This window comes from Helicoverpa armigera, chromosome 24 (genome assembly GCF_030705265.1).
Source record: "Helicoverpa armigera isolate CAAS_96S chromosome 24, ASM3070526v1, whole genome shotgun sequence".
In the NCBI taxonomy this organism is placed as follows: Eukaryota; Metazoa; Arthropoda; class Insecta; order Lepidoptera; family Noctuidae; genus Helicoverpa; species Helicoverpa armigera.
Window position 1 is genome coordinate 2269132 of NC_087143.1, and position 25571 is coordinate 2294702.

General features: G+C 35.4%; 2 protein-coding genes across 2 annotated transcripts in view; both read right to left on the reverse strand.

Moving 5' to 3' along the window:
• Window positions 1-12699, reverse strand: part of LOC110378042 (putative ferric-chelate reductase 1 homolog) — a 30936-nt gene extending 18237 nt beyond the window's left edge. Inside the window, exon 1 of the mRNA XM_064041215.1 lies at window positions 12352-12699. The gene's annotated coding sequence lies outside the window, so the exon portion shown is untranslated. The remainder of the gene's footprint in view (window positions 1-12351) is intronic.
• Window positions 12700-15596: 2897 nt separating this feature from the next.
• The window catches only part of LOC110378055 (pikachurin), a 166258-nt gene continuing 156283 nt past the window's right edge, over window positions 15597-25571 (reverse strand). Inside the window, exons 12-18 of the mRNA XM_064041099.1 lie at window positions 20293-20521; window positions 19964-20055; window positions 19265-19633; window positions 18482-18619; window positions 17956-18042; window positions 17560-17663; window positions 15597-16779 (exon numbers count right to left, since the gene is read on the reverse strand). Of these exons, the coding sequence (XP_063897169.1) occupies window positions 16619-16779; window positions 17560-17663; window positions 17956-18042; window positions 18482-18619; window positions 19265-19633; window positions 19964-20055; window positions 20293-20521 (1180 nt within the window). The 3' untranslated portion in view covers window positions 15597-16618. The remainder of the gene's footprint in view (window positions 16780-17559; window positions 17664-17955; window positions 18043-18481; window positions 18620-19264; window positions 19634-19963; window positions 20056-20292; window positions 20522-25571) is intronic.

Here is a 25571-nt window from a genome sequence, read left to right on the forward strand (position 1 = left end):
TCAATGTATTGTATGCATAATACAAACAGATCGTTTGCATTTAATGGTACCGGTTTCCTTAGTGTTTACCTACTCTACTGTTTTGTTAGTTTGGTCCTTCAAAACAACGTAAGTATAACTTTAATTCAGGAACTGGCTATTGTCGATCCGTCCTAAGGGTCATAATTAGTAGCATAGTAGGTAGTAAGGTTTGGTATCTATTACCTACAGAATAAGAAGCTTAAGCCCTTATAAGTCGGAGCGCAGATATAGGCGACACACAATTGATTTTCTGTTGTTTAATAGTTAGCGACATACAAGCAGTTAAACTATCATTATAAGTTCAGAATTCAAGACAACTCTGTACTGAGTTAGCTTAGCAATTTCAGGAAAACTGACCCTTTCAATAAATACCTGTAAACGATTTTAGGGAGCCTCACATTTTCAATAAAATATGGCCAGTTTGTGAACACAAATTCATGTTGGCGAGTTTTTCTCCCCGTTAACGCAAGTAAAAACTTAAATAAACTAAGTAATTGTAAGAAAACATGAACAGTTGGTAGTTTAATTAATTTGTTCCATGCAAGATTGTTGCGTGTTGATTTCTGTAACTAAAAAACTATTTTATAATTGTATCAAATTACTTTTCGAGTTCGTTATCCGCATTGTTTAAGTTATTTTTTACTTCCATTTGACTCTAACCTAAGGTTTTTTACGAAATCACGAACAAACAATTAAGAAAATAATATTTATAATGAGTTATCAGATGATAGTCAGTTTTCAAGTATACTTATACTATATTTTATTACATGTACATAGGTAGATGTTTTATATAAATATATTTTTTCATAGAGTTCACTTCAAATAACTTCTGGTGGTTGCACAGTTTACAGCCAACTTCAGAGGACAACGTTTTTTGACCTGAAGCGTACATTTCTAAAAGCGCTCTTCATCCTCTCCCCTAAAAACTAACTTAATTGCTGTGCCCGACAGGGTCCATAATTGTTTCTTTAATTTTACTGACCAGCTTTGTACATAATGGGATGCAATAAAGTATTGAGTATTTCAATATGTTAATTTTGTGAGAAAGTCAACTTGATTCTTAACCAGGCTTTTTAATCCATAAAAACTTGACGAGTTGACGATATACCTTTTCACTCAGTAAACTCTTGAAGCGGGTTTTCCCCACTCGACTCCAAGAACATTAACTATCGGACAACGGTGTCTCGAGACGGTTTTCCTTATAAGAAGTATATAATGTTTCTTTTATAAACCTGTAGAAACTAACGTTAGGGTTCCGTACCCAAAGGGTAAAACGGGATCCTACTGTTTTCACTCCTCTGTCCGTCCGTCCGTCCGTCCGTCTGTCACCAGGCTGTATCTCATGAACCGTGATAGTTAGAGAGTTGAAATTTTCACAGGTGATGTATTTCTGTTGCCGCTATAACAACAAATACTGAAAACTAGAATAATAAATGTTTCGGGGTACTCCCATACAACAAACGTCATATTTATCCATAAATATATATAGAATATTAGTTTGGATGGTACCGGTACCGGTTTTTTTTTCTTTTCTTCCACATAACAACGAAGAAACAACACGATTGAATTTTGTGTTACGTCACTTTTAAGCACAAATACATAAGTGTGACGTCATGAACCACCACTCTCAACCTTTAATGCCTTATATCATCATCATCCTCCGAGCCTTTTCCCAACTATGTTAGGGTCGGCCTCCAGTCTAACCGGATTCAGAAGAGTACCAGTGCTAAACAAGAAGTGACTACCTATCTGACCTCCTCAAGCTAGTTACCCTGAGGTCAGTTAGACTGATGTCAGACTTACTGGCTTCTGACTACCCGTAAAGACAGCCAAGGATGTTCAATGACAGCCGGGACCTACAGTTTAAAGTGCCATCCGAAACAGTCATTGGTGTCTAATAATACCTTACATCTATGTGAATTTTTAAAGTTTTATAAAAAAAAAAATACGTGTTCCAATATTTTTTGGTAACCTAAAAGACGGACTAATTAGAATGCCAATTTTTTTACCCTGTCATCACGCCTATTGTAAATGATAATAGGTATTCTACTCTTGTTTTGAATGTCATATGTTTTATTTTGAGGAGTGAGAATTTAATAGATGTGGCTTTAAATTGAATGAAATTGTTCTGTTCTGATTGTCCTCAATTTAAAACATGATGGAATCAGTAAAGACGCCTCATAATATAATTAAGATAGCTACTGCTCTTATTGCTACTACATTCATTAATGTGGTTTGTTATTCGAAAAAGGACCAATCTGTCTCAAGGTCCATACCCATTTATTCGGTATGGTTAAAGAGAGTCAGATTCTAGTCATTCTTAAAATGGCTAAAATACCAATTTTCAGAAAAATCAAGTGTCCAAATCATATTCTAATATCGTCTGCCTAATTTTTTCTCAACTATATCAGGGTCGGTTTCAGACTAACCACACACAACACACACTGACACAGTTTTACAAGGAACGATTTCTTATTAGACCACCTCAATCCAGTTAACCGGGCAACCCGATACCCTGGTAAGACTGGTCAGACTGTCTTCCGAAGCACGGAAGAAAAATCATTCTAATAGCTGATCGTAATTCATAAGCCCTTCAAACTTAAACACGCGGAACTTTACATACATAATACTTAATCGTATGTACCCAAGTATTTTTATAATAACGACGTTCACTAATCTTCGTACAAAACGCAAGCCAACAGCTTCTTCATAATAATAACATAAAAACAATGGGTGTACTATAATCACTGACTGCTGAATTCTCCCACGCTTCGTGTGTAGTATTCGGCGTAACATGAGTCAGTTTGGAGGTCATTCCTCGTTTGAGGTCTCATGGCTGTATCACAGGTTGAGTGTGAGGTTATTTTGAAGTAGTATACTCACTAAGTATAAAGTAGTTATTCACGTGTTCATCACGGACACGGTAATATCTGTCGTGGGCGTCATTTTGAACGTTTATAGTCTTAAGTCTTTAAGTTCAATCGCAGATGAAATCGTTCAATCATTTGAATTTTTGGTAGGTAAGCATGTAATAGAATTTTCTCATATCTTTTAAATGAGAGATTAAAAACAAAAACTCAACCGTGTTCCTGTTCCTTCGAACCCTTCAGAGTTCCAGAACCGCAGTCACTCCTTGAAATAAAACCTTAGGTAGGTACTAGGACTGATATTTTTGTTGACGTGGTTTTCTTAAGGTAGGGTGAAACCAAAAAGCAAAATTTATGAATTTCCTTTGTTGCGCTGTGCGTTGAAAAGAAAGGAGGATAGAGGATAACGATTGTTTTGAATTCTTTCAATTTCTTTAGAAATAGAACCCAGAAAGTCATACCGGCAGTATTTAGGTAAGGTTACTCTTTGTTGGTTTAGTGAAGTAATTAGCAACAAGACAAATTAGGCACGATAATGTTTTGAAGTGTACTTGAAGCAATATTAACGAGGTGATAAAATGCTTGACGACTTGAGGTTAGGGCCAAACGACTCGACAGTTATGCAATTGTGTTTGCATAATTTTAAGCCTGCGTACCTGCGTACTGAATTATTTTCCCAGGTGCAGTAGATAGGTACTTTCTTGTACCCTGTTTTTCCTACTAAAACCTTTAAGTTTCCTGCTAAGCTGACGACAATCATTTAAAGGTAAATTCTTCTAACGTTGACCAATGACTATGTCAAAATAAATTGTGTGACCACATGTTAACATCTAGCTAGAGAGGATGTGGCAAAGATTGAGCAGCGCTTAAGAGGACTATGAAGGATAACAGTAGTTCTAGAGAGAAAAGAGGCTATTTAACTTCGAAGTAAGATTTAACCCCGTGCATCGGAGAGTACGTAAATTTCGGTCCTGCGCCTGATTCCATCGTGTCGGATTACCGTCCTATCTACCACTATAAGAGTGAAGGAATAGTGAGTGCACCTGTGTCCAAGCAAATTCTTGTGCACAATACGTGAGACCAGACGCTGTGGCCGAAACCGGCCTTGGACGCAATTGTGGGATAGAAATTTAGATTCTGGTTAAAGGAAACTATTTTGAAGTTCCATTCAGTAACTTTTACTAAATTAAACTGTCATTAGCTTTTAAAACTCAGTCAGGGGACCTTAATCAATCACCACGCCATTGATACAAAGAACAGAGAATGGCCATATCTAATGTAGGCACCTATTTGTAATCCACTACATTTACATGTGGTCAAGTATTGGAATGGACAAAGCTTACATTCTCTCACAAGGTCCAGCCTATTCTTAGTAATCCTTGTACTCGTTAATAGTTCCGCATTCTATTTTTGTGAGTTTTAGAATGGAAATGCTAAGTTATTTTTGTAGACAGAATTTTGATATATCCGTATCTACTTCTGCAATAATGTATCATCATCATTTCCCGAGCCTTTCCCCAACTATGTTCGGGTCGGCTTCCAGTCTAACCGGTTGCAGCTGAGTACCAGTGTTTTACAAGAAGCGACAGTATGCATATGCATGTGATGTATGCTTATCCTAAATAGTCCCGTCATTGTCAACTCTAATATGCGAATATAAGTACCTAAATAATGACTTCATCAGATAAATACAGTAATATCGTTAATAATCAGCGTCCCTTCTTTATTTTAATTACTATTTAATTACACTAGTAACAATAGGGTATAAATTTTAAGTTTTGATTGCACATTAAAGTATTGATGCTTGGTCTTGGACACGCAACAAACAGTATTTGCATCAAGGAGAATATTTAAACTGAACGCCTTGCAAAGCGAGTCGCATAAGGTTGTCTTGTTGTATATTACAGAAACAATACACTTGCCAGTGGTTTCACTCGCAAATTCTTCAATTTGGTTCGGTTGAAGTTCTGTAAGGTAAGCACGTTTAAGCAGCCTGGAAGAAGATACTGCAAAATATATGGCCAGTCAAAGACAAGTATACACAATTATAGTTACCGGAACGGATATTGAGCTCTCGGTGGAAGAGTGGGGATCGCTTTGCGCACTGTAGGTACACATAAGGCAATAAACCAATAAATCGCTTCTGCGCAGGTGAAGGTCAGGGCTCAATATCCGTGCCAATAACTATATCATTACTTGTCTTTGATGAAGTTTAACCAAGCTATTGGCCGCGTATGAAAAGACCACAAAACAAGGACGAGACGTTTGCACATAGAGAAATCGCAAAAACCAGCTGTACACAAGGTTTTCTCCATACTTGCAAAACAAACAGGTGGCTAAAGTGGAATGTTAGCATGCAGTCCGCGGGTGAAAGTGGCCGCGTGTCGAATCACTTAGCATCATTGACCACCACCCGTGAACATAACGTGTCAATGCATGCATGCTGGTCTTTACGATTTGGTGGTGTAATCGTATGTCAATACTCTTGGTTTGAGGTGTTGATAGTTTTCATAGAGAGGGATTAGAGAATTTCTTGTGTTACTACGAACAAGATAAACAGACACAAAAGACACAAATAGTAACACCTGAGGATGTCTGAGGTATTTTCTAAGTTTAAGAATACCTGGACTTTTAGTCAGTCGACAGTTTGATTGATCGGGCGGGCTTTTAATAAGTACGGAGATGAGAGGAGAGTGCGCACATTAAAACTACTATGTATTTAGCTGGCATCAGAACTTTGAAAACATTCAAGATTTTCTTTAAAAAACAAGTTTTCTAACCATTGGGTCTACTGTCGTCGGCCGACTAATTAGTGTACAGTATGCGAGTATTTAATCGTTATGCTTGAGAACCTGCAGTATAATTCGAAAATAGATGATCCAATATAATTGTAATTTGACTTTTAAACAAACTTAACTTCGCAATTATAATAAAAGTCCGGCAATTTTTTGCTTTATTTTTAATTGCTAAAGAAGTTGTACAAATCGTCATTGCCAAAAACAAAGGTTACTTTTTATACTTTTTAATGAACATTAAACAAAATGCTAATTTCAACGGAAATGAAAAAATCCAGTTTCGACATTATAAGCATAAAAAGCAAAAACTTCCGGTAACATTCGATCTGGTAGTAAATCCTATAATTACGTCATCACTTGAAATCCTTGAGTGAGCAAGCTGCGCTCGCGTCACGTTCAATATAAGTTTTTTATTGTCGACCGAGGTTGATTCAAGCTAGATAAAAAACTTTAATTGGGTCCTCCTGTTCTTATACATAGAATTCCTGTGTAATAATAATGATAGAAAAAATCTTGTAGAGAACAATTGTTGCGAAATCATTTACGCGTAGTGAGGAAATGAATACAATGTTGATTGAAGGAAAAAAATGCAACGGTAGACATAATTCTGAACAATTATAGAACTGTAGATATAGGGCATATATTAACGAAGATAAATAAAGTATGTGCTAAGTATGAATGTAGATGGATGGAGAGGAAGAGGAAGACCTAAGAAAAGATGGATGGATTGCCTGAAAGACGACATGAATAGGAAGGGAGTGAGTGTCAGTATGACGAGTGACACCGGAAAATGGAAGAGGATGATAAATAAAATTGGGAACAGGGCAGGAGGAAGAAGAAGATTAACGAAGATAAATAAAGCTAGCTTAAACTGGAAAAGGATGGTTAGACCTCGTAATAAAAGGAAACCACGTATTGAAGGTTTATTAATTCATTTGAGAAGAAATCAAGAGTGTGGCATTGGGTCCTAATTTAAGATACGACTTTTATGAAATGAGGTGCATAAAATGGTTTCAAAAATTGTTACAATAATGTTGATTTTTGTTAATTTATTAATGAATACCTTAAAAGCATTAAAAACGAGGCCAGTTTGAGAACGCATCTTACTACTTGCGTCAAATGTCCAGCATATTTCAACTGCATTTACATACGTTACATACAAGATTTTTCCTGGTAGTTCCTTTTATAGAGTGACACAAAATTTCTAGACTTCAAAGTTACTCAACTTCTTGATCACGGTCTGATCTACTATTTTTTTTTACCGGTCGTCTTCCCAAGACGGTCATCGAAGAATAAATGCACCCCCGGAAGAGACAGTAAAATCCTATCACAAAGATTGCCGGGATCAGTCAAAAGTTCGGGAGCTATGGAAACAGGGTGAGAGGGCTTTTGCCAAGCAGTGAGACAATGTACATAAGTGTACAGTATTACTGACATGTATCGTCTCGTTATCACTATGGTCAATTGGTGGAGAACTGTTAATGGTGATGCTAAGTTAAGACCTTATGCATGCAAACGAGCCTACATTTAGATACTAAATACGGAGATACTGGTAGGACTATCACTACATTAGGTAGAAAAATATCAAAACTTCAGAAAATACGCAAGAAAATGAGCTAAGAATCATTTTGTATCAATCACCTCTTTCCATCAAGTCCTACTTCTAAGTACTGCCATCGTTGTTATGGTGTTGTGATCACACAATGCTTGAAGCCAACACTTCCGTATGGCACAAGTTCCCATGGCTTACAATGTACGCGGAGATTACTTATTAACAACCGTTGTTCTACACTCTGATATATTGTGTGTGTCGTGTGCGTTAAGTAAATAACATTGTTTATTAGGTTGTTTTTATAAGTACTGTGTGTTCTTTTTCTCAGCGCAATCGAGGTGTGAAAAATAGCACAACAAGTTCAAGAATGAGCAGGTTTGATCACCTAACAAGACCTAGTGTCAGAGTTTTCCCAAATCCGCCTGACGAACTCTTAAGTGGAATTGTATCAACGAATGCTACTGACTAGGACGGTACTAACGTCTAAACTCTTGCGGCTCGAAACCTAACTCGGGAATCGAAACTGGGACCATTGCGATCAACGAGGCAGTTGGAAATATATAATGACGACTATTCATGGCGACGATGGATAAAGGATGGATAAAGGACAAGCTCAGCTTACTTCAAACAGTTTGAGGGAAAGAGGATGGTGTTGATAGTACAGACAGTATTTGTAATTAGACAAGACTGTGGTAGGTATACCATGAGATAGATTTCCATCCAGAAATAAAATGTCACAAGCTGATGGATGGATGATTACATTACGTACTAGCTGATACCGCGAACTTCGTTCAATCCTTCCCTGGACCTCTAGAAACATTTTAAAACCAAAATCAGCTCAATCGGCCCAGCCGTTCTCGAGTTTTAATCAGACTAACGAACAACAATCCATTTTTATTTATATAGAAGATTATGAAAGACAAAAAAAGAAGGTTAATGTATTTGTGCCCTTATGTAGAGCAATGCATCTTCCAAAATAAGAACTGTTGCGTGAGTCTTGTAATCAAATCCAATTAATTGAATTTTGAATCAATCTATACGTATGTTTCCCTATTCTGGAGTATTGCAATTGCTAATGATGTAAGTCTGTTTACAAACAAGTTTCGAATTAATTAATTGGTTGCGTAATCAATCGGTTTGAAGGTATTCTTAGTACTGATTGTCTTTTTTCCTATATAGCTAGCTTTTTAGACGAAATATGTATCTTCTGAGTTTGTTGTGGTTCCTTCTGCAGACGTATGAAGTAATTCGTCAGTCGCTGATATAGACGATGGCAATTCAATTTCGTGATTGAACTCTCGTCTGAATACACAATGTTTCACTGATTAAACTAATGACTTAGTGACGATTAATTAACTAATTATACAATTAATAAAATTAGGTGACATCTAATCAAGAAGTGAATGCTTATTCAAGTTTGGCAGTAAGTAGCGAATTGTAAAAGTCAGATCATTATTTATCATTCTAATAAGTAAATTGAAATGAATCTCCAAGTTCCTTAAAGTCTATGTTGATGATCAATGCAAATCGTGTCAGTGCAGCCAGTTGCATGATAGCTTATATAATGACTTGCTTGAAAAACATCTTGTCGACGACAAATTGTGGGAATCATCGACTTAGATTTGAATTCAATAGTATGATCCATTTTATTTTTGTTAGGTTCTGATATTTGTGTTCCTCCTCATATTTTTTTGTTGGTAATTCATTATAACGCTGGTTAATAAGAATAATAGTCGGCCACAGGCTGGAGATTAATTTGTTTGTCGGAACCATTATTATTTTCCTATTTTTTACTAGTTTCCGGCTACGGTTTCATCAGACTAGATAAATGGGTTTCCGTCGTGTCTATCATACTCGGAGAGATAAGTTTAAATCGGTCCGTTAGTCCGTTAGTGTTAATGCGTTTAAACAAGTAAACAAAATTTTCAGCTTTATATTTTCGTTCTATGATTAAGGAACAGACGGGTCACCTGATGGTATGCGATATAAGGTGGTTAAAAGAATATTTTTAGTTAATCAGTCGCAACGAATAGAAGGTTTCTTTTGTACTGGAAACTAAAATAACCTTGGATCCACCAGGAAAGTCTTTTGTCAATAAACACACTCATTGCTTATTATAAGCCAACCCTGGTGACAAATTACGACAACTCAATTGATCAATTTAGTTCTGACACAGAGGAATACCCAAATGATTCATGACTGCAAATATACTTCAGGATAATATAGGCAAAACTGTCTGCATTAACAATTATTCTCTTATCGTATATGCTTCTAAGTACAGGTTAACATCCTGAGTCAGTCATTTATTATTGCGAAATTAAAACAAAGGAAGTCTGGTCCAGTCCTGATGACGTAACTCTAAAGGTAAAATCACGTTACAAACGTAGAAGTGCGAATTTTTTAATGAAATGGTTTTGCAGGTCTCCATCATCCATCAGCCTTTTCCCAACTATGTTGGGGTCGGCTTCCAGTCTAACCGGATGCAGCTGAGTACCAGAGTTCTACAAGGAGCGACTGCCTATCGGAAAAAAGGCTCCTTTTTGGTAATGCCTTAACATTAACGTATCGATCATAGATGTTACTCTCCGATCGTCGTATCCATCGGACTATGATAGTGAACGAATAGACAGTGCACCTGTGTTTACGCATAGATCTGTGTACTATAATAATGTTTCTTGCGCAGCTGATCTCCTTCGAGAACAACCGCCGTGACCGAGAACTGGTCTGGATGTACAGATTGTTACAATATTAGTAGGAATCGTACAGAAATGGGACTATATGGGACAAAGGAAGACGCGTTATGTTATGTTGCAACTTACTGCCCAAATCTCCCATCTCCATATATTTTTTTTAATTTTTGATGTTGAATAGTTTGATGATAAACAACACAGCATTGTTACCTCAGATGTGTGTCATTGACACTACGTTTGTCGGCAAACAGCGTGACAAAGCCGACCTTCATACAACGCGACGCTTGACCAAATCTTCACAAAACGGACTTTTTGCTGGCTATCGGGTGACAGATTGACAATCGAATTACTATTATGATTTGGTCTAACATAATAGGTGACAAATGATGTGTGAAATATTGTAATTATTGTGTACGCAGAGGTTAAACTGTGGTGGTGATCTCTCCCTAAATGGTGGTCAATTTGGACTGTCTCGTGTAACATTGACCTCCAAAAAGTGCTGATTTTCTTTGACTAGAAGAAAATTACTTTTTATCTTTATCTTATCTTTAAATAAAGAGTCTTATCTAGTTTTAATTCAGGCTTTGTTCAATTACATGATAGGTAGGTAATTATTTGAAGTCGGGTTAAGTTATGTACCATTTAAGGTTTCCATGATTTCCTTCAGCAGTTTTTTCGTAACTCTTTACAAACTCGGTAGTCGATAATTATTTAAACGCGCAATAAGTCTGTCAATTAGAGAGTAGTTGTGAAGTTACTGAAAATGTTCTTTATTTAAATAAGGCTGTGGACTTGTAACAGCTAAAAACAATTGACTATGAAGGTACAAAATATCTAGGATTGTGTAAGTATTGTTAGAGAGAAAATTTTCTCGTCTAGCTGACTCAAGAGTTATTTATTGGTAACTGGTAACGGTCAGATGGTTCGCTCCTGTGAGTAAAGTCGTAATTTGCTTCGATAAAATGCTTGTCTTGGACCCAACTGTTTATCTTGATTCAACCTAAAATTGCTTAAAAGTAAACAATTGCTTTAAGAAATAGTGACGTTTATTCTGAACCTGTATGTGTGAACTTGGTACTAAATTATGCATTAGTTGCAAGGCTAAATTGGTTTTATCTCCTTACATTTCCTTGTCCAAATTTTCGAAGGTTTTAGCATATATTGCCAGCTTACATTAGGACGATGGTATTGCCCTTATTTTTCCTTTGAGGAAAGCCCTTTTTGAATGGGTGATATATTTTTTTTATTCCATAGGAGCTACAGAGCTTCTGCAATTACTGAACTAATTTCCGAAATTCTCCAGCATAAACCTACAATGTAGATATCTACTAGGGGTCTACACTATACAGGTTGATTTATATACCTCGGGCGAAGCCGCAGGCAGCGACCAAGTTTATGTCAGGGCCAGCCTGTTTCTACAACTAATGTCTCAACCTTAACTAACATATTTGGCATTCACGTAGTTACGACAATAATTCATTATGACAGAAGTATGTAAGTACATACTTTACTTTTATATGTATCTCAGGGCAACATCGCGTATTTAATACCGACGGAAGAAATAAATTAACATTAAATACCTACTTAGGTAATAAATTCTTTAATTATTATTCAAGATTTATCCTTATCTATGAAGTTTATTGGATTTTTATTTTAATATTTACCTAAGTATACTGGTTTATGCGTCACGCGATGTTGTGAAATTAAAATAATTATTTTATCAAGTCTTTTAAAATTTATTATGACGCAACAAAAAAATTCGGTCACGGTCGCCAATCACCGAATATCTGAGTCTACTTATTACAAATTTTATTTATGCAGGTGGTTGCCCGGAATTTATGTAAAAATAGTTTTAAAATATCTTGCCACATTTTGCTTAAGTACTTAAATATAATATTAACATAATTTAAAAAGTATTTAATTTTCAGTTAATAGAGCCTTCCTTTCGTTAGAATGCCATAAAAATATTAAAAACTGATGACTTAAGTAAATAAACTTAAAACTACCCCCTATTTAGCCCATATTTTTAATATTGTGTGGAAATTCTCAATATCTGATTAGAACTTCGAGAAGTTCATTTACAAAGTTCTCTACTCATATCCAACTACTTTTTTGTACATACCGCTACTTAATATTTTTTATGAGTTCACGCAACAAACAAGCATCTACTTTTAACGTAACTCGCCAGTTATTCATTAACTACTTTTGTAAGGTACGTAACTAAGTTAACTGCCGACAACTGCATAGAATAGATGGTTCTATTCTATGCAGTTGTCGACTACGATTATGACACGAAGTTTACCAAATAAATGTCAGTTTCGAATCACGAACACGAGTCAAAGTTACACAGGCAGTTTCAAAACCGTGTGTATTTACAATTTACAATCAATGCGCGTACTTAAGTCACTTTTACTTTCGATACTCACAAATAACCGGTCAAGCAAGGTTGCTCCAAGATATGTGGCGGCTCCCAAACAATATGAATAAAGTTTCTAAACACTGGTCGTGAACTAACTTAATAATTAACTTCTCACAAAAACTCACAATGATTTCACACGAGACACCGAGACACTAGTTTGTTTTTGTTGTTAAAACGGTAAAAAAACTTTATGTAACTCGCACTGTTTGCGAAGATAATTTACTAAAGTTGTTATTGAAATAATCACTGAGTCAACTTGTTAAGTTTTTCACGTGTTTGTAAAGAGTTTTTATGTTTGAGTTTCGGATTAAAGCGCGAACGAATCGCGCGTACGGTCGACGCGAGCGGCGTTTTGTAACTGATTGAATGAATGAATTTGTTCGCGACGCGGGCCTCGCACCTGTCTGTGTCCCAGTGGGCAAGTTTATTCACTCCACGCGGGAAATACCAAACAGAAATGGATACTCGACTCATACTACGCTTTCGGAAGGCTTATACTTCCTACCACGCTGTGGGTTTTTTAGTTAAACCCGATTGACTCATGCGCAGTGCGTCTATTCAAAATTAGAAATTAATGACTCTGTATTCCGGCTTGACCAAACAAAACCCACGTTTTCATTTGTTTGTTAATTGTACAAGTATTAATCACCAGGAAGGTAGTTTAATTGCTAAAATATGCATCAATTTTAATTAAGTAGTTAAGTAACTGACTTATTTTCAACGCAGTTAACTTACTGAAGGGCAGTAATTAATAAGTACATAAATAATTAATAAACACAAAGATATGTATTTGTTCTTCCGAATAATAAATATTTAAACCTGTTTTAATATCTGTAACTAGCTTTCGCCCGCGGTTTCACCCGCGCCCCGTAGCCGGATGGTGACAAAAACTATCCTAAAACCTTCTCCCGGGTCTAAGTTACCTCCCCTCTAATTTTCAGCCAAATCGGTCAAGCCGTTTTCATGTCATGTCATGACAACGGAAAGCGGGTTTCATTTTTATACATATAAGTAGATTTAGATTCAATGAACTTTGCGATCGTATAGGTATTTAATGTATTGAACAGGTAGTACCTACTTATTAGCCGCAGATGTAGCATTCCATTAGGTATATAGTATATAGGTATATATTTTATGGTACAACGGTCAGTGGTCACTCCGTCTAAACTACCGTTATCCATAGTAAAGTTGGCTTATACCATGATAGGTCAGTAACCTTATGGTGCCAAATATTTACACACACGGAGTAAACGTGATGAGCATACATTATAACGGCATAACTTAAATATCCATGAATATTAGCATCGTTGATTGCAGATATTAAGTTACTTACATCATCTGCTAAGTCTTTTCCAAATAGATCTATGTACAAAAAGAAAATCTAAATATCTTTCTTTCTTAAAAACGACGGGTCCAGCAACAGGTTAACGTTTTTCACAGATTCAAAAACTTGCTATGACGCTTGATTTCCACCAAGCATACGACATAACACTTAGGCCCAATTTTGCAGTCAAAATTCATAGTAAAATTGTTTTGAGAAACACGGACATGCTATCGGTGAACTTGGGCCTTATACTTTATTTAAATTATTAAGATCAGTCGACCCGGGCTGTTAGCTGGCCCCGAGTTTAGAATAAAACAAACAAATTATCATTATATTTTTATTGATATAATTTTGTACAAATAACGGCGTATAATACATCGGACAGGTCTCACATACAAAACTAATGCTAGTCAAGCTATGTCACAAGTAGTAACTACGTATGTATCGATATTCAACACCAACTCTCTGGTTTCTATTGCACCTCGCTGAAAAGGGGAAAACATACTTGTAACCAGCTGCACTATAGCTCTGAAACAGTATGAAGTCTGTTAAGGATTGTGAGGAAAAAAATCACAAGGTTTAAAGTGTGTTGTCACCTTATCAAGTGACAAAGGGAGTGTTCCAACGAGGTGCATAGACAGCCGAGTCATTATGCACTGAAAAGTTTCATTTACAAAAATCTCTTTTATCAAAAGCCGGTGGTAAATTGTAGCTAATTTAGAAAAATGGCGACAAGCGCAGGGATCAACTAAACACAATATCGTATTATAATTATTATTGCATATCATTAAATTGTTTCGTTATAAAATTTATTTTTTATTTCGTTATTTACTTTTTATTAAATAATTTAACAATTTGTTGGTTCTGATACGAGTATATAATTCCAAAAGTTCATTTAAAATGAGTTACATTTAACCCCATTAACGCGGTTAAATTAAATGAACTAGCAATATCTTCGCAAATTAAAATGTTCAGTCAAATAACGGGGAGACCACAATAAAGATATGTAGATATTTATGTAAATAATTTCCACACCCTGTGAAATACTATAATTGACGAAAATTATTGGTGTAAATGAAATCCCAGTTAAGGGCATTTAGGGTTTGCATCGAATCGTTTCTTATCAATTGTTCAACAGCAGCTAGATAAAAGATGACTTTAAAGTTTATATGACCACTTTAAAAAACATTCAAACTCATTAGTGTTTGTCGTTCGTCATCGTTAAATCAACTAAGATATTCAAATCACTTAATAATTAACACAAAAAACTGCTCGATTTAAAAGTGGGCTTATTTCTAAACAATTGTGAATACATTATATCATTGTAGCGCTTATCATAACTTTTTCGAGTCCATTATTATAAAAGAATTAACATCCGATAACATAATGTTGATTACAGAGTCTCTGCCATTGAACAATTAATAAGTTCCGATACCTATCGTTTATACATACAAAGCGCGTAAAACTACCGATAGATATAAATATATGTATCGACTATATTAGGACTAAGGGTGCTAGGTCCGAAGCAAACCAACTTGCAAAACAAAGCTAGTCAACACTCGCCCGGGAACGTATATTAAGATTTTTTGGATTTTATTAAAATGCATTCGAATTAAAATAGTTATCACTGGCCTTCTCCTCTGTAATAGAATACACTCAATGAGACTGTTAGATATTTAAAGTCGAATTTTAATGTAAGTACCAAAGACGACGACAATTTTATGACTTCAACCTGACAGTTTTTCAGTTCACTAATTGTTTAAAAATTAAGAAGTTGACTCTCATTGCAGTTATGATATTTCTTATGATGCGTTGAAAGTAAATACCACTTTTGTATAGTCTAAAAACATAGTTTATTTTCTTAATACATAAGAAAACTTGAAGATGTTGAATTTACATTATGCAACAGTAAAAATCAATTTACATTCAATGAATTACATGTTCATAAAGACTAAAATTAAAAGGGCTTATGACTTAGTTCCCGGGCTTAAATATAAAAGCTCAATAAATATTACAGTATCATCAAACTCTATTGTACTACTTACAAATGTTCTAAAACCACGTTCATATGAAAATGTTTTCGATATACAAACGCTATGTATGTATACTTATTGAACTATTTTACTTGGACACAGCTGGGATATTTTTAAGTAATATATGTACTTTAATTAATAAGGTGACTAGAAAACTGCTGGAAATTAAAGAAAACCTAACGTAATTATTTTCAAAAATTCATGATTATATTTGGGATGATGTTAGGTTAAAATCTGATACTTACGTAAAGCTATCCCAGCTTCGTCCATGCGATTATATAAAATACACCCACATCGTAACAAATTGTGATTAGCTATGAAACAAAAAGTTTCTTACAAAATGATACTGCGTGCAAACCACTCGTACGACTAGAATTTTATTTAATTTAACATTACAAATAGGTTTTTTTATATATCTACTAGATAGTAAAGCACTTTGAAAAGTTATTCCATCGTACATGGAAAATAAATTAAAATTATAATGATTAAATTAAATAAGAGTAAAAAAACAATACAAAGATGACAGATTCAGAAACCCGCAGTTTACTTATTCTAAATTGACTAGAGTATTTATTTAAAAACTAAAAATCAAACCATTGATTTGTTGAGAGGAAACGATCAGAGATTTATATCAAAAATGTTGAAAAAACATCGTATTGTAGTTTATTGCCTCCGACATTTAATTTACATTGATATGTAGTGGAGTTTGGTCGTTACATAATCGAAAGCAACTCCTCAAAAAACGAAGACAAAAAATCTATGAGTCACACCTAATTCTAATAACGAAGTTACATTTAATATTTAACAAGTTCATTTAAACTCGTTAAATATTAAATGAACTGGTTGTTAATAGTAACAAATGTAGTTTATTCACTTAAATGAACGCGGTGGGTTCATTTAAATGAATAGTGCATGTTTTATGGAGTACAGCGGCCGACGTTGTTGGTGATGGTGTGAGGCAGCTTGGAGAGGGACAGCGGGATGTCGAAGTCGCCGCTCAGCGAGATGGACGACACGCAGCCCTGCAGACCGCGCAGGTAGCGGCCTGCAGTGTTCACTTCTATTGATGGGAGACCTCCTGGGAAGTAAAGGTTTCGATTTTGGTGTATGTAATCTTTTTGATATTGTGATTTGTCTATCTTAACAGAAATATACTTTTAGGCACAATTCTATAAAGATTTATTCGAAGAGTTTGTGGCTAAGTCGACGCCGCTAAGTGAATATAACTCTTTGTGCGGGAGCTCAGACAATTTTGACATTTTCCATGATCCCTATAATAAATTTAAGCGCAATATAAATGCCTCTTATAAATTAAATTTTGCACAAAATTGACCAATTTGAATAGTACCTTGTCATTTGCCTCGTATCGATTCTTCTTCTTTTTTTTTATTATTATTTTTGTTATGCATAGTTTGGTTTAGTTTAATTTAAGTTATTTTTAATTTGAACGTTGTGCGCACCTATAATTGACATATTTACGCAGGACTTATTACAATTGTAAACGTATATATGTAAACGTATTTGTAAATAAGTTGTTGGTGTGCCTAAATAAATAAATAAATAAATAAATAGACGCCGCGGTTTAATCGATCATAAAGTTAATTTAAGCTACGCTTGGCGCACAAAATAGTGGGCCCGGCTATTATTTGAACATCTTTGGTAGTCGTTACAGGTAGTCAGAAGACATATAGTCAGACAACCAGTCTTACCAGAGGTATCGAGTTGCCCAGGTAACTGGGTTGAGGAGATCAGATAGAAAGTCGCTTCATATAAAACACTGGTACTCAGATGCATTCGGGTAGACTGGAAGCTGACCCCAACATAATTAGGAAAAGTCTAGGCAGATGGTGAAACATACCTATATACAGTCCATTTTCAGTGTTTAACTGCTTCAGTTTCCCGGGAGAGACTTTGCCCACGGAGCCAAGCCCATCCACTTCTAATACGCCTGCTTGTCTATTTCTGTATTACAAAATTACATAGTTGAGTTAATTGCTAACAATAATGTATCAGGCGTTTAAGTGAGACGGTACATCTCGTCCACCATGTTACAAAACGAGTTCTTAAAAATACCGTCTTTAGTGCTAGGTTTAGGTAATATGGTAGAAGTATTCATTGAAATCAAAAGGTTTATTTATTTATCATCATCTTGTGTAACTGATTTGAGCATAAAATGCAGCCTTCGTTAAAAAAAATCAAATCGTTTAAACATATGAAAAACAAACGGTTCAGTTAAAATATTAGTATAGATTACCTGGTAGCTCTAGCGCGGTGCCAGAGTCCATCATCTACTTTCGTATGGTTCGCGATGATAACAACTTCTCCACTGCCCAAGTCGTACCTGAAAATATATGAAATATGTATATGTCGCGTATTTTTGACGAATATGTAAGACGTGCTTATGCTTCGTCAGAGTCAGAGTTGGTAGTCAAAAATCCTACCGCGGATTAAACTATCCGGATCTGATTCTCGCCCATACCTCTTTCATGTACCCTGAACGTTTTCTTGAACCACAGGCTGTGGTTTTCGTCAAGTTCAGTTTGAAAAATATTCATCGATGTACTCATATTTCTTCAGATGTATATTGCACTTGACTTGACTTTCTTAATCAGTTTTATGGCATTATTTTACCCGACTGCACCAGAAGGAGAGTTACGTTTTTTATCAAGAGAAGTTAACAGATGAATGTTTGATTTCTGACACTTACGGGAATATTAGACATTTAAATAAAACTACTTTTACAGATTTTACCTAATTTTGGATTTAAGATGAATGTTTACCTGAAGACAAGCACGGAGTTCTCAATAGCTAGGGAGAGGAAGTCAGGCGGGTGCCTCGCGCCGCCGCTCCACACCAGCAGCCCCGACGCCGACACCGAGCGGAACCTGATGTTTATGTCCAGCGAGTAGCTTACTAGCCTGTAATAGAAGGGGAAAATACATGTGTAATTTAAATATAAAAAAGGTTATATCTGATGGAATAACCACTACTATAGTGTTACTAAGAACACTAGACGGAGTAGTATATAGTATTCCATCAGACATGATCCAAAGTCGAAACAACAAGCGTGACATCATCGATATAAAAGGGATATATTTTTTTTGTTAAACAACCCAGGTTCTCTCAAGTACTACTTTGATGGGGCATTTGAGTATATCCCTTTACAATATGCTTTAGTGTTTTTGACTATATAAAATGTATAATAAATATTTCTTCAACTCATGTTCATGACTAACTAAAGCATGCTAAAAGCCGTATGGAAATTCCGACCAGCAACGTACATAAATGTTAAGGCAAGTCTTAAAAGCTGGCTTAACTGTTAATCCTTTCCAGCTACTATTTACTGATTTTTAGCAAAAGTTAGGTAGTCTGAACCAAGAAATATATCACCTGGTCTTACCAAGAGCCACAGTGTTACCAAATGACTAGATGTTGACCTGCCATTATAGTTTCTTATCTGATATTAAAATTATACACGTTTTTTTTACACGTTCCTGTTAAAGACCACAAAGTTAACCAAGATTTAATACTATGCTAAAAAATTACATACTGGATTTACTCACCGTTTCATAGTATCTTCATCATCAATATGAATGAAGCTATCCGTCCCCGTAAAACTAGGATACGTATTCATATCTCCCCAATTGACTTCGTTATCACTCAAATATTTCACTTGCATATAAGTTTGTCCGTCATAAGGTAAATCAGTGACCACATCATTATTTCTTTCTAAGCCTTCCATAAGAAATTGATGTTTTTTACTTATGAAATATTTCTTCTTTTTGTATTTGTCTATGTGTGTATGCTTTTTATGTGTTTTGTGGTACTTTTGTTTGAAGCCTTTTTTCGCTACTATTGAGTGGTGGGGGTCGGTTTCTGAGATGTTGTGCGCGTAGGGTATCGGTTGGAGAATTTCTTTGCAGTTCTTGTTGCTGAAATAGAAAAATTCTTATTAAATGATTGTTTTTAGTGGCTTCCTTATGCAGAATTTAGAATTGCAACTTCTGGGTTAATTGAACTGTTCGATTTGTTAGTAATTTAAAGTACCTATCATCTTGACGAGTTGCATTAGCAATGGTTGCTCATCGCCAACTATATTTTTGATCCTAAGATGGGCTTTAATCGATAGTTTAGTCAGTGTTATGTCAAGCTGTTTTTTTTTTCAGAGAATTGAAAATTACTCTCTTCTTTTGAATTCAATGGTATTTAAACTTTTTCTGGGATTATTTTTACAAGCAATTAAATACTAATATAATACTCACGTGCAATTATTATTGGAGTCATCACAGTTGTCGACGTTGAGTCCGCCGAGCGCTGCCGACACCACTGACAACTCCTCATCGTTTATTATCAGCTGCAAATAAAATACCGGTCTTTGCTTGATTCACGTATTATTTAGTAAATCATAAATTCATAAATATAATTGAATGGAAAGACGTATTTAGTTTGGACGAATGTGCTGATGAGAATTGACCACGGAGTTACAGTTTTAGGTACTAGGAAGGTAAAGTCATGAAGAGTTCTAAATATGGCGTTGTTTGCAGTAACGATGCAGGTATTTGCAAAGAGAAGATAACAGTTTGAAGTGTACCTGCGACACACAGCCGCTAAAGGACTGTGAGAGTGCCAGCCTGGCAGGCAGTGGATGTGGTGCTCCTCCCAGCAGCAGTGGCTGGCGCAGCGCCAGCCGTCGCCGCGCGCCGCGTGACGTCACAGCTCGCGCTTTGCCGCCCGCGCCGCGCACGCGCAGTGTGGCGCGTCTGCCCGCGCGGGACACTGATACCGAGTGCCATTTGTTCGCTTCGATAGGATATGCTGATCTGTGAATTGATATTAACAAAACACTTAAGAAGTCCAATCTAGGAAACTGACTAACCCCCGCACTCAGAGACATTTAATTATTACTTAAGTCAGCCTGATCTGAAATGAAATGAAATGAAATGAAATGAAATGAAATGAAATGAAATGAAATTGTTTATTTTGCAAGTTGGACATTACATCACTTTTACACGTCATTTTAAGAACGCTGAGGCCGGCATTTCCTAACTGACTGATCCCTGAGAAGAAACGCCGAAACAAACTCAAGGGTCATAGTCTCTTTTAAAGTCCAAACATGTTATAAATGAAATAATTATGTGTGAGTGTCACCATGTACGCGGTCTGGAATGGCCTTTTGAGGAAAGAGCCACATCAGGCTGGAGCTGACCAGTCCCAACAGACGGCACGCATGCATCAGTCGTCGTGTAGCTCAACCATATCTTAGGGAGCTCAACGACCTGTCACACGACGGTACCAGATCTGCAGAACATTTGCGTAGGCCATTTAAAAATACTCAAACCCGCCAGACAGTATTTATGTTATAAGAATATATAATGTTGCTCGCATACACGATACTCACATTCACAATAATAATAATAAATAAATTAAAAAAAAAAAAAAATACAATTATAACATATAAATGTCAATAAAAAGAATGTCATTAATAAAAGTTATCTGATGATAATAATATTTAAATGTCAAAAGTAACAATACACAGGCATTTAAAAAGATATCACTCACTAAGCGAGCAGCTCATTCCCAAGCTTCTTTATCATTTAAATAATCAGATATTTTGTAATATCCTTTTTCAAGAGTTTGGATTTTATATGATTTTAAATTTCCTGATAGGTAAGTCACGAACCGCTTTGGGAAGTTTATTGTAAAAGCGTATACATTGACCCATGAACGAGTTGCTTACTCTGTGGAGGCGAGTAGCATGTACAGCGAGATTATGTTTATTCCTAGTATTTATGCTATGAACATCAGACATTTGAACAAAGTTAGAAATGTTTTACGAACGTACATTAAATTTTCAAAAATATATTGAGAGGCAACAGTCAGAATGTTTATTTCTTTGAATTTCTCTCTGAGAGAAACTTTTGGGCCCAGATTATAAATGGCTCGAACAGCTCTTTTCTGTAGAATAAATATAGTTTCAACATCCGCACAGTTTCCCAAAGGAGAATCCCATACGTCATTGAACTATGAAAGTAACTAAAATAAACTATTCTGGCTGTGTCCACATCGGTGATAAGTCGGATCTTTTAATAGCATAGGCGGCTGAACTAAGCCTTCCTGACAATTTAACTATATGTGGGCCCCATTGGAGTTTGGAATCAACGGTCAAACCAAGAAATACCGTTGACTCAACAGGCTTCAACTCTACTCCATTTAGTTGTACATTGGTGTGTAACTGCCTTACGTTAGGCGTTGAGAATTTAATTAACTTTGTTTTAGATTCATTTAAAAGAAGATTATTGACATTAAACCAATGAACAACCTTTGAGAGTGCATTGTTAACTTCGTCAAAATTGTCGAGTTGGCGCTTGATTTTAAAACGAGTGAAGTATCATCGGCAAACAACACAATCTTGTGATTATCCCTTACGTGATAAGGGAGGTCATTAATATAAATAAGAAACAAAAGGGCCTAGAATTGAACCCTGTGGAACCCCATGGTGACCGTAGATCCAGAAGACCTCTTACCATTGACATCCACCCTCTGAATTCTATTATGCAAATAAGAAGTCAGAAGGTCAAGAGCCTTGTTTTGATACCATAGTGGTGAAGTTTCCTGATGAGTATATCATGGTGCACGCAATCAAAAGCCTTGGACAAGTCGCAGAAAATACCGAGCGCATCCTGCGAATCCTCCCAGGCCTCGAATATATTTTTAAGCAATTCCACGCCCGCATCCGTAGTAGAACGACCCTTGGTAAATCCGAATTGTTTAGTGTGCAACAAGTTGTTTCTATTAAAATGGCTCAACAATTGACGTAATATTAACTTCTCAAAAATTTTACTCAAAGTGGGTAAAATTGAAATTGGCCGAAAATTTGATGGATCGGTTGTACTACCAGATTTAAACAATGGAATTACTTTACTAAGTTTCATCAAGTCAGGAAAAACACCTGATGCAACACAAGAGTTGAACACAGTTGCTAAATAAGGTGAAATTATTTCAATTATCGATGAGATTATCTGAACTGACAATCCCCAAAGGTCAGCAGTCTTTTTTACATCGAGATCTTTATACGCTTGAATAATATCCTTAGAGCTGACAACCGTGAATTCAAAACCTTTGTCACATTCCGCAACACAATTTTTTAATATTGTAAGAGCCGAACTGGAAGATGCCATCAGAGTTCTGGTTGTTAAAATAGGGATATTGGTGAAAAATTTTCAAACTCAGATGCTACCTCCGAGTCTGACTTAATGTCTACATTGTTTATTTTAAGTGAAAGTCTCGATTCCGTACAGTGGATCGGCCTATTTCTGAATTAATTATATTCCAGGTGGTTTTTATTTTATTTCCAGAAGCTTTTATTTTCCGTTTTATGTGTACTGATTTTGCGGAGGTACAGGCTCGTTTAAATATTTTTGAATAGTTTTAACGTACTGTTTAAATGTTTCATCTTGATTGAATGATCTTTCATAGTATAATTCAAACAACTTCTGTCTACTTTGTAAATACCCGGCGTTGCCCAATCACTAAATGTTGCCTGATCATAAACAGATATGGACTTAGTAGTAAAACTTTTTAAATTCACAATTAATTAAGTTGAATAAAAGGCTGTAAGCTTGATCAGGATTATCATGATAGGGCAATTCAGGCAGTTTTTCAAACAAGTTATTTTTAAATTGTTCCAAGCGATGTTTGTTTACAGGAATAAAACTTACATTTTTTCTCAGACCTCTGTTAGTTTTCATAGGAAAAATAACTAATTGACCAGAGTGATCAGAATCCAACACATTTAAAATTTGTTTATTTAAAGGTTTTAAGTTTGTGAAAATGTTGTCTATACATGTAGCACTAGTGCTAGTTATTCTAGTTGGCTCGAGAAATGTACTGTACAAGTTGTATGATTTAAATAGAGTTATAAAATTATTAACAATAGCAGTATTTTCCAGTATATTAATATTAAAGTCTCCACAGACGACAACTGTTTTATTATTATTAGAAATTTTGAATAATACATCTTCCAGATGCTTTTCAAAAATTGTATATGTTGCACATGGGGGCCTGTATACACTCATTACAATGAACTGCTCAAGCTCAACGCATGATATCTCAATTACTCGCTCAACAGAAAGGTTCACAATATCCTTCCGTTCTTTGAATTTAATGGTATTGCGAAGAATTATTAGAGAACCACCACGTATTATATTTACTCTGCTGTACGAGCTGCCTACACAATGGTTCTTGAAGCTAAACATGAACTGATGCTCTTTAAGCCAATGCTCAGTTAAACATAAAATATCTATATTATTACAGTTCATGAACAACTCCAATTCCAATTCTTTACCAATCAAACCTTGAATATTTTGATGGAATATATTCAAATTCTGTTTGTTTCTAGTATTTATACTCAAAGGGTTTGATGGATCAGAAGTGACAACATTTTTTGCGGTATTTAATTGTACATTTGAAGATATAATTGTATTTATGTCACAATCCAAAATAATCGATTGACTATTGCTAGAGATTGGCTCTATTGTCTGGTGGTGGAATTTAAATCACTTGGAACTAATTCCAAGTTCTGTGAAAAAATAAAACTAGACTGCTGAAAAGGAGCAGTATCGTTAGCCAAGCATTTGGCTTTGTTATAAATACAATAAAATAGCGATTTTGCTATTTGTTCTTTATAAAAATTACAAAGATAATAATTATCTTTTGTCATAAAATAATTATTACTAATGAGTACATTAGAGTCAATAAAATTGAATTTTTCATTATACAATGTCATAGTTTGTATTTTGAGATTGCATTTATGTCTATATTTGTTTTCTGTCTGTGACAAGCCCTTGCCATAGGGAAAAGCATACAAAACTATTTTCTCTACGTTTAATTGAGATAAACACTCAAAGTATTTAATAACTGATTTAATAGTGGCATTTCCTCTTCTCCCAATTAGTACAACCAGAGTAGTAGTTGGACAGTAACTACTGCTTAGTATTTTATCTAATATTTGTTCATAAGTAGCCCCAGGCATACAATAGTTTATTACCTGCTCACCTAAATGTTGATGTAATCTGTGACACATGTTTTGTCCAATTTCATCGCTATATATTACTATTTTTTTGCAATTATTTTTTTCCTTTTGTATTAATTCTATTGGTTTTTGTGTGTCGAAGGAAGTACTTTTTTTACAACTATTTAATTTAATACAATGAGAAGATTGATGAGAACCATCTAACCCTGAACAGCCTGGCAGATCTTGTTCACAACCTGGTGTTCGATTGTTTGTTAATGAATTAAACATTTTCTCATTCTCACTACACAGATCGACCAAGCTGTTCATTGCCAGTATGTACTCACCCATTTCTCTTTGTGAGGTTTGATATTTGCATGTAACTGCCATCAATGACTCTTGTAAATGGAGAATCCTTGACTGCAGACGCTGCATATCAACCTCATATTCTTTTTTACTATTATTGAAATTTAATTGCAGTTTTTTACAACTGTTTAATGATTTGTAGGTTTTGGTGTAATTATTTTTGTTATTTTTTATTAACTTTTGAGTCCTTTTAATAAATTTATTTATTTTGGCATATTTCTTTACTTTGTTTTTGCTGCCAACAATTTGCTTGACCTGGGATATTGATGCAAAGCTGTTGTCAGTAGTCAGGTCAATAGTCACTATTTGAGAACTATTTTTCAAGAGTGAGTCAGCAGACTGCACTGAGTGGTACCAACCAGTTCCTCAAACAGTGCATTGGTTTGCTCTGTTTGAAGTCTCTGGCTGGTACTCTCCATCCTAATAATAGTGTCCTGGGCCTCACTCAACCTACACTTCAGTTCAGCGTTGTGTTTGAGAGTTGTGTCAAACTC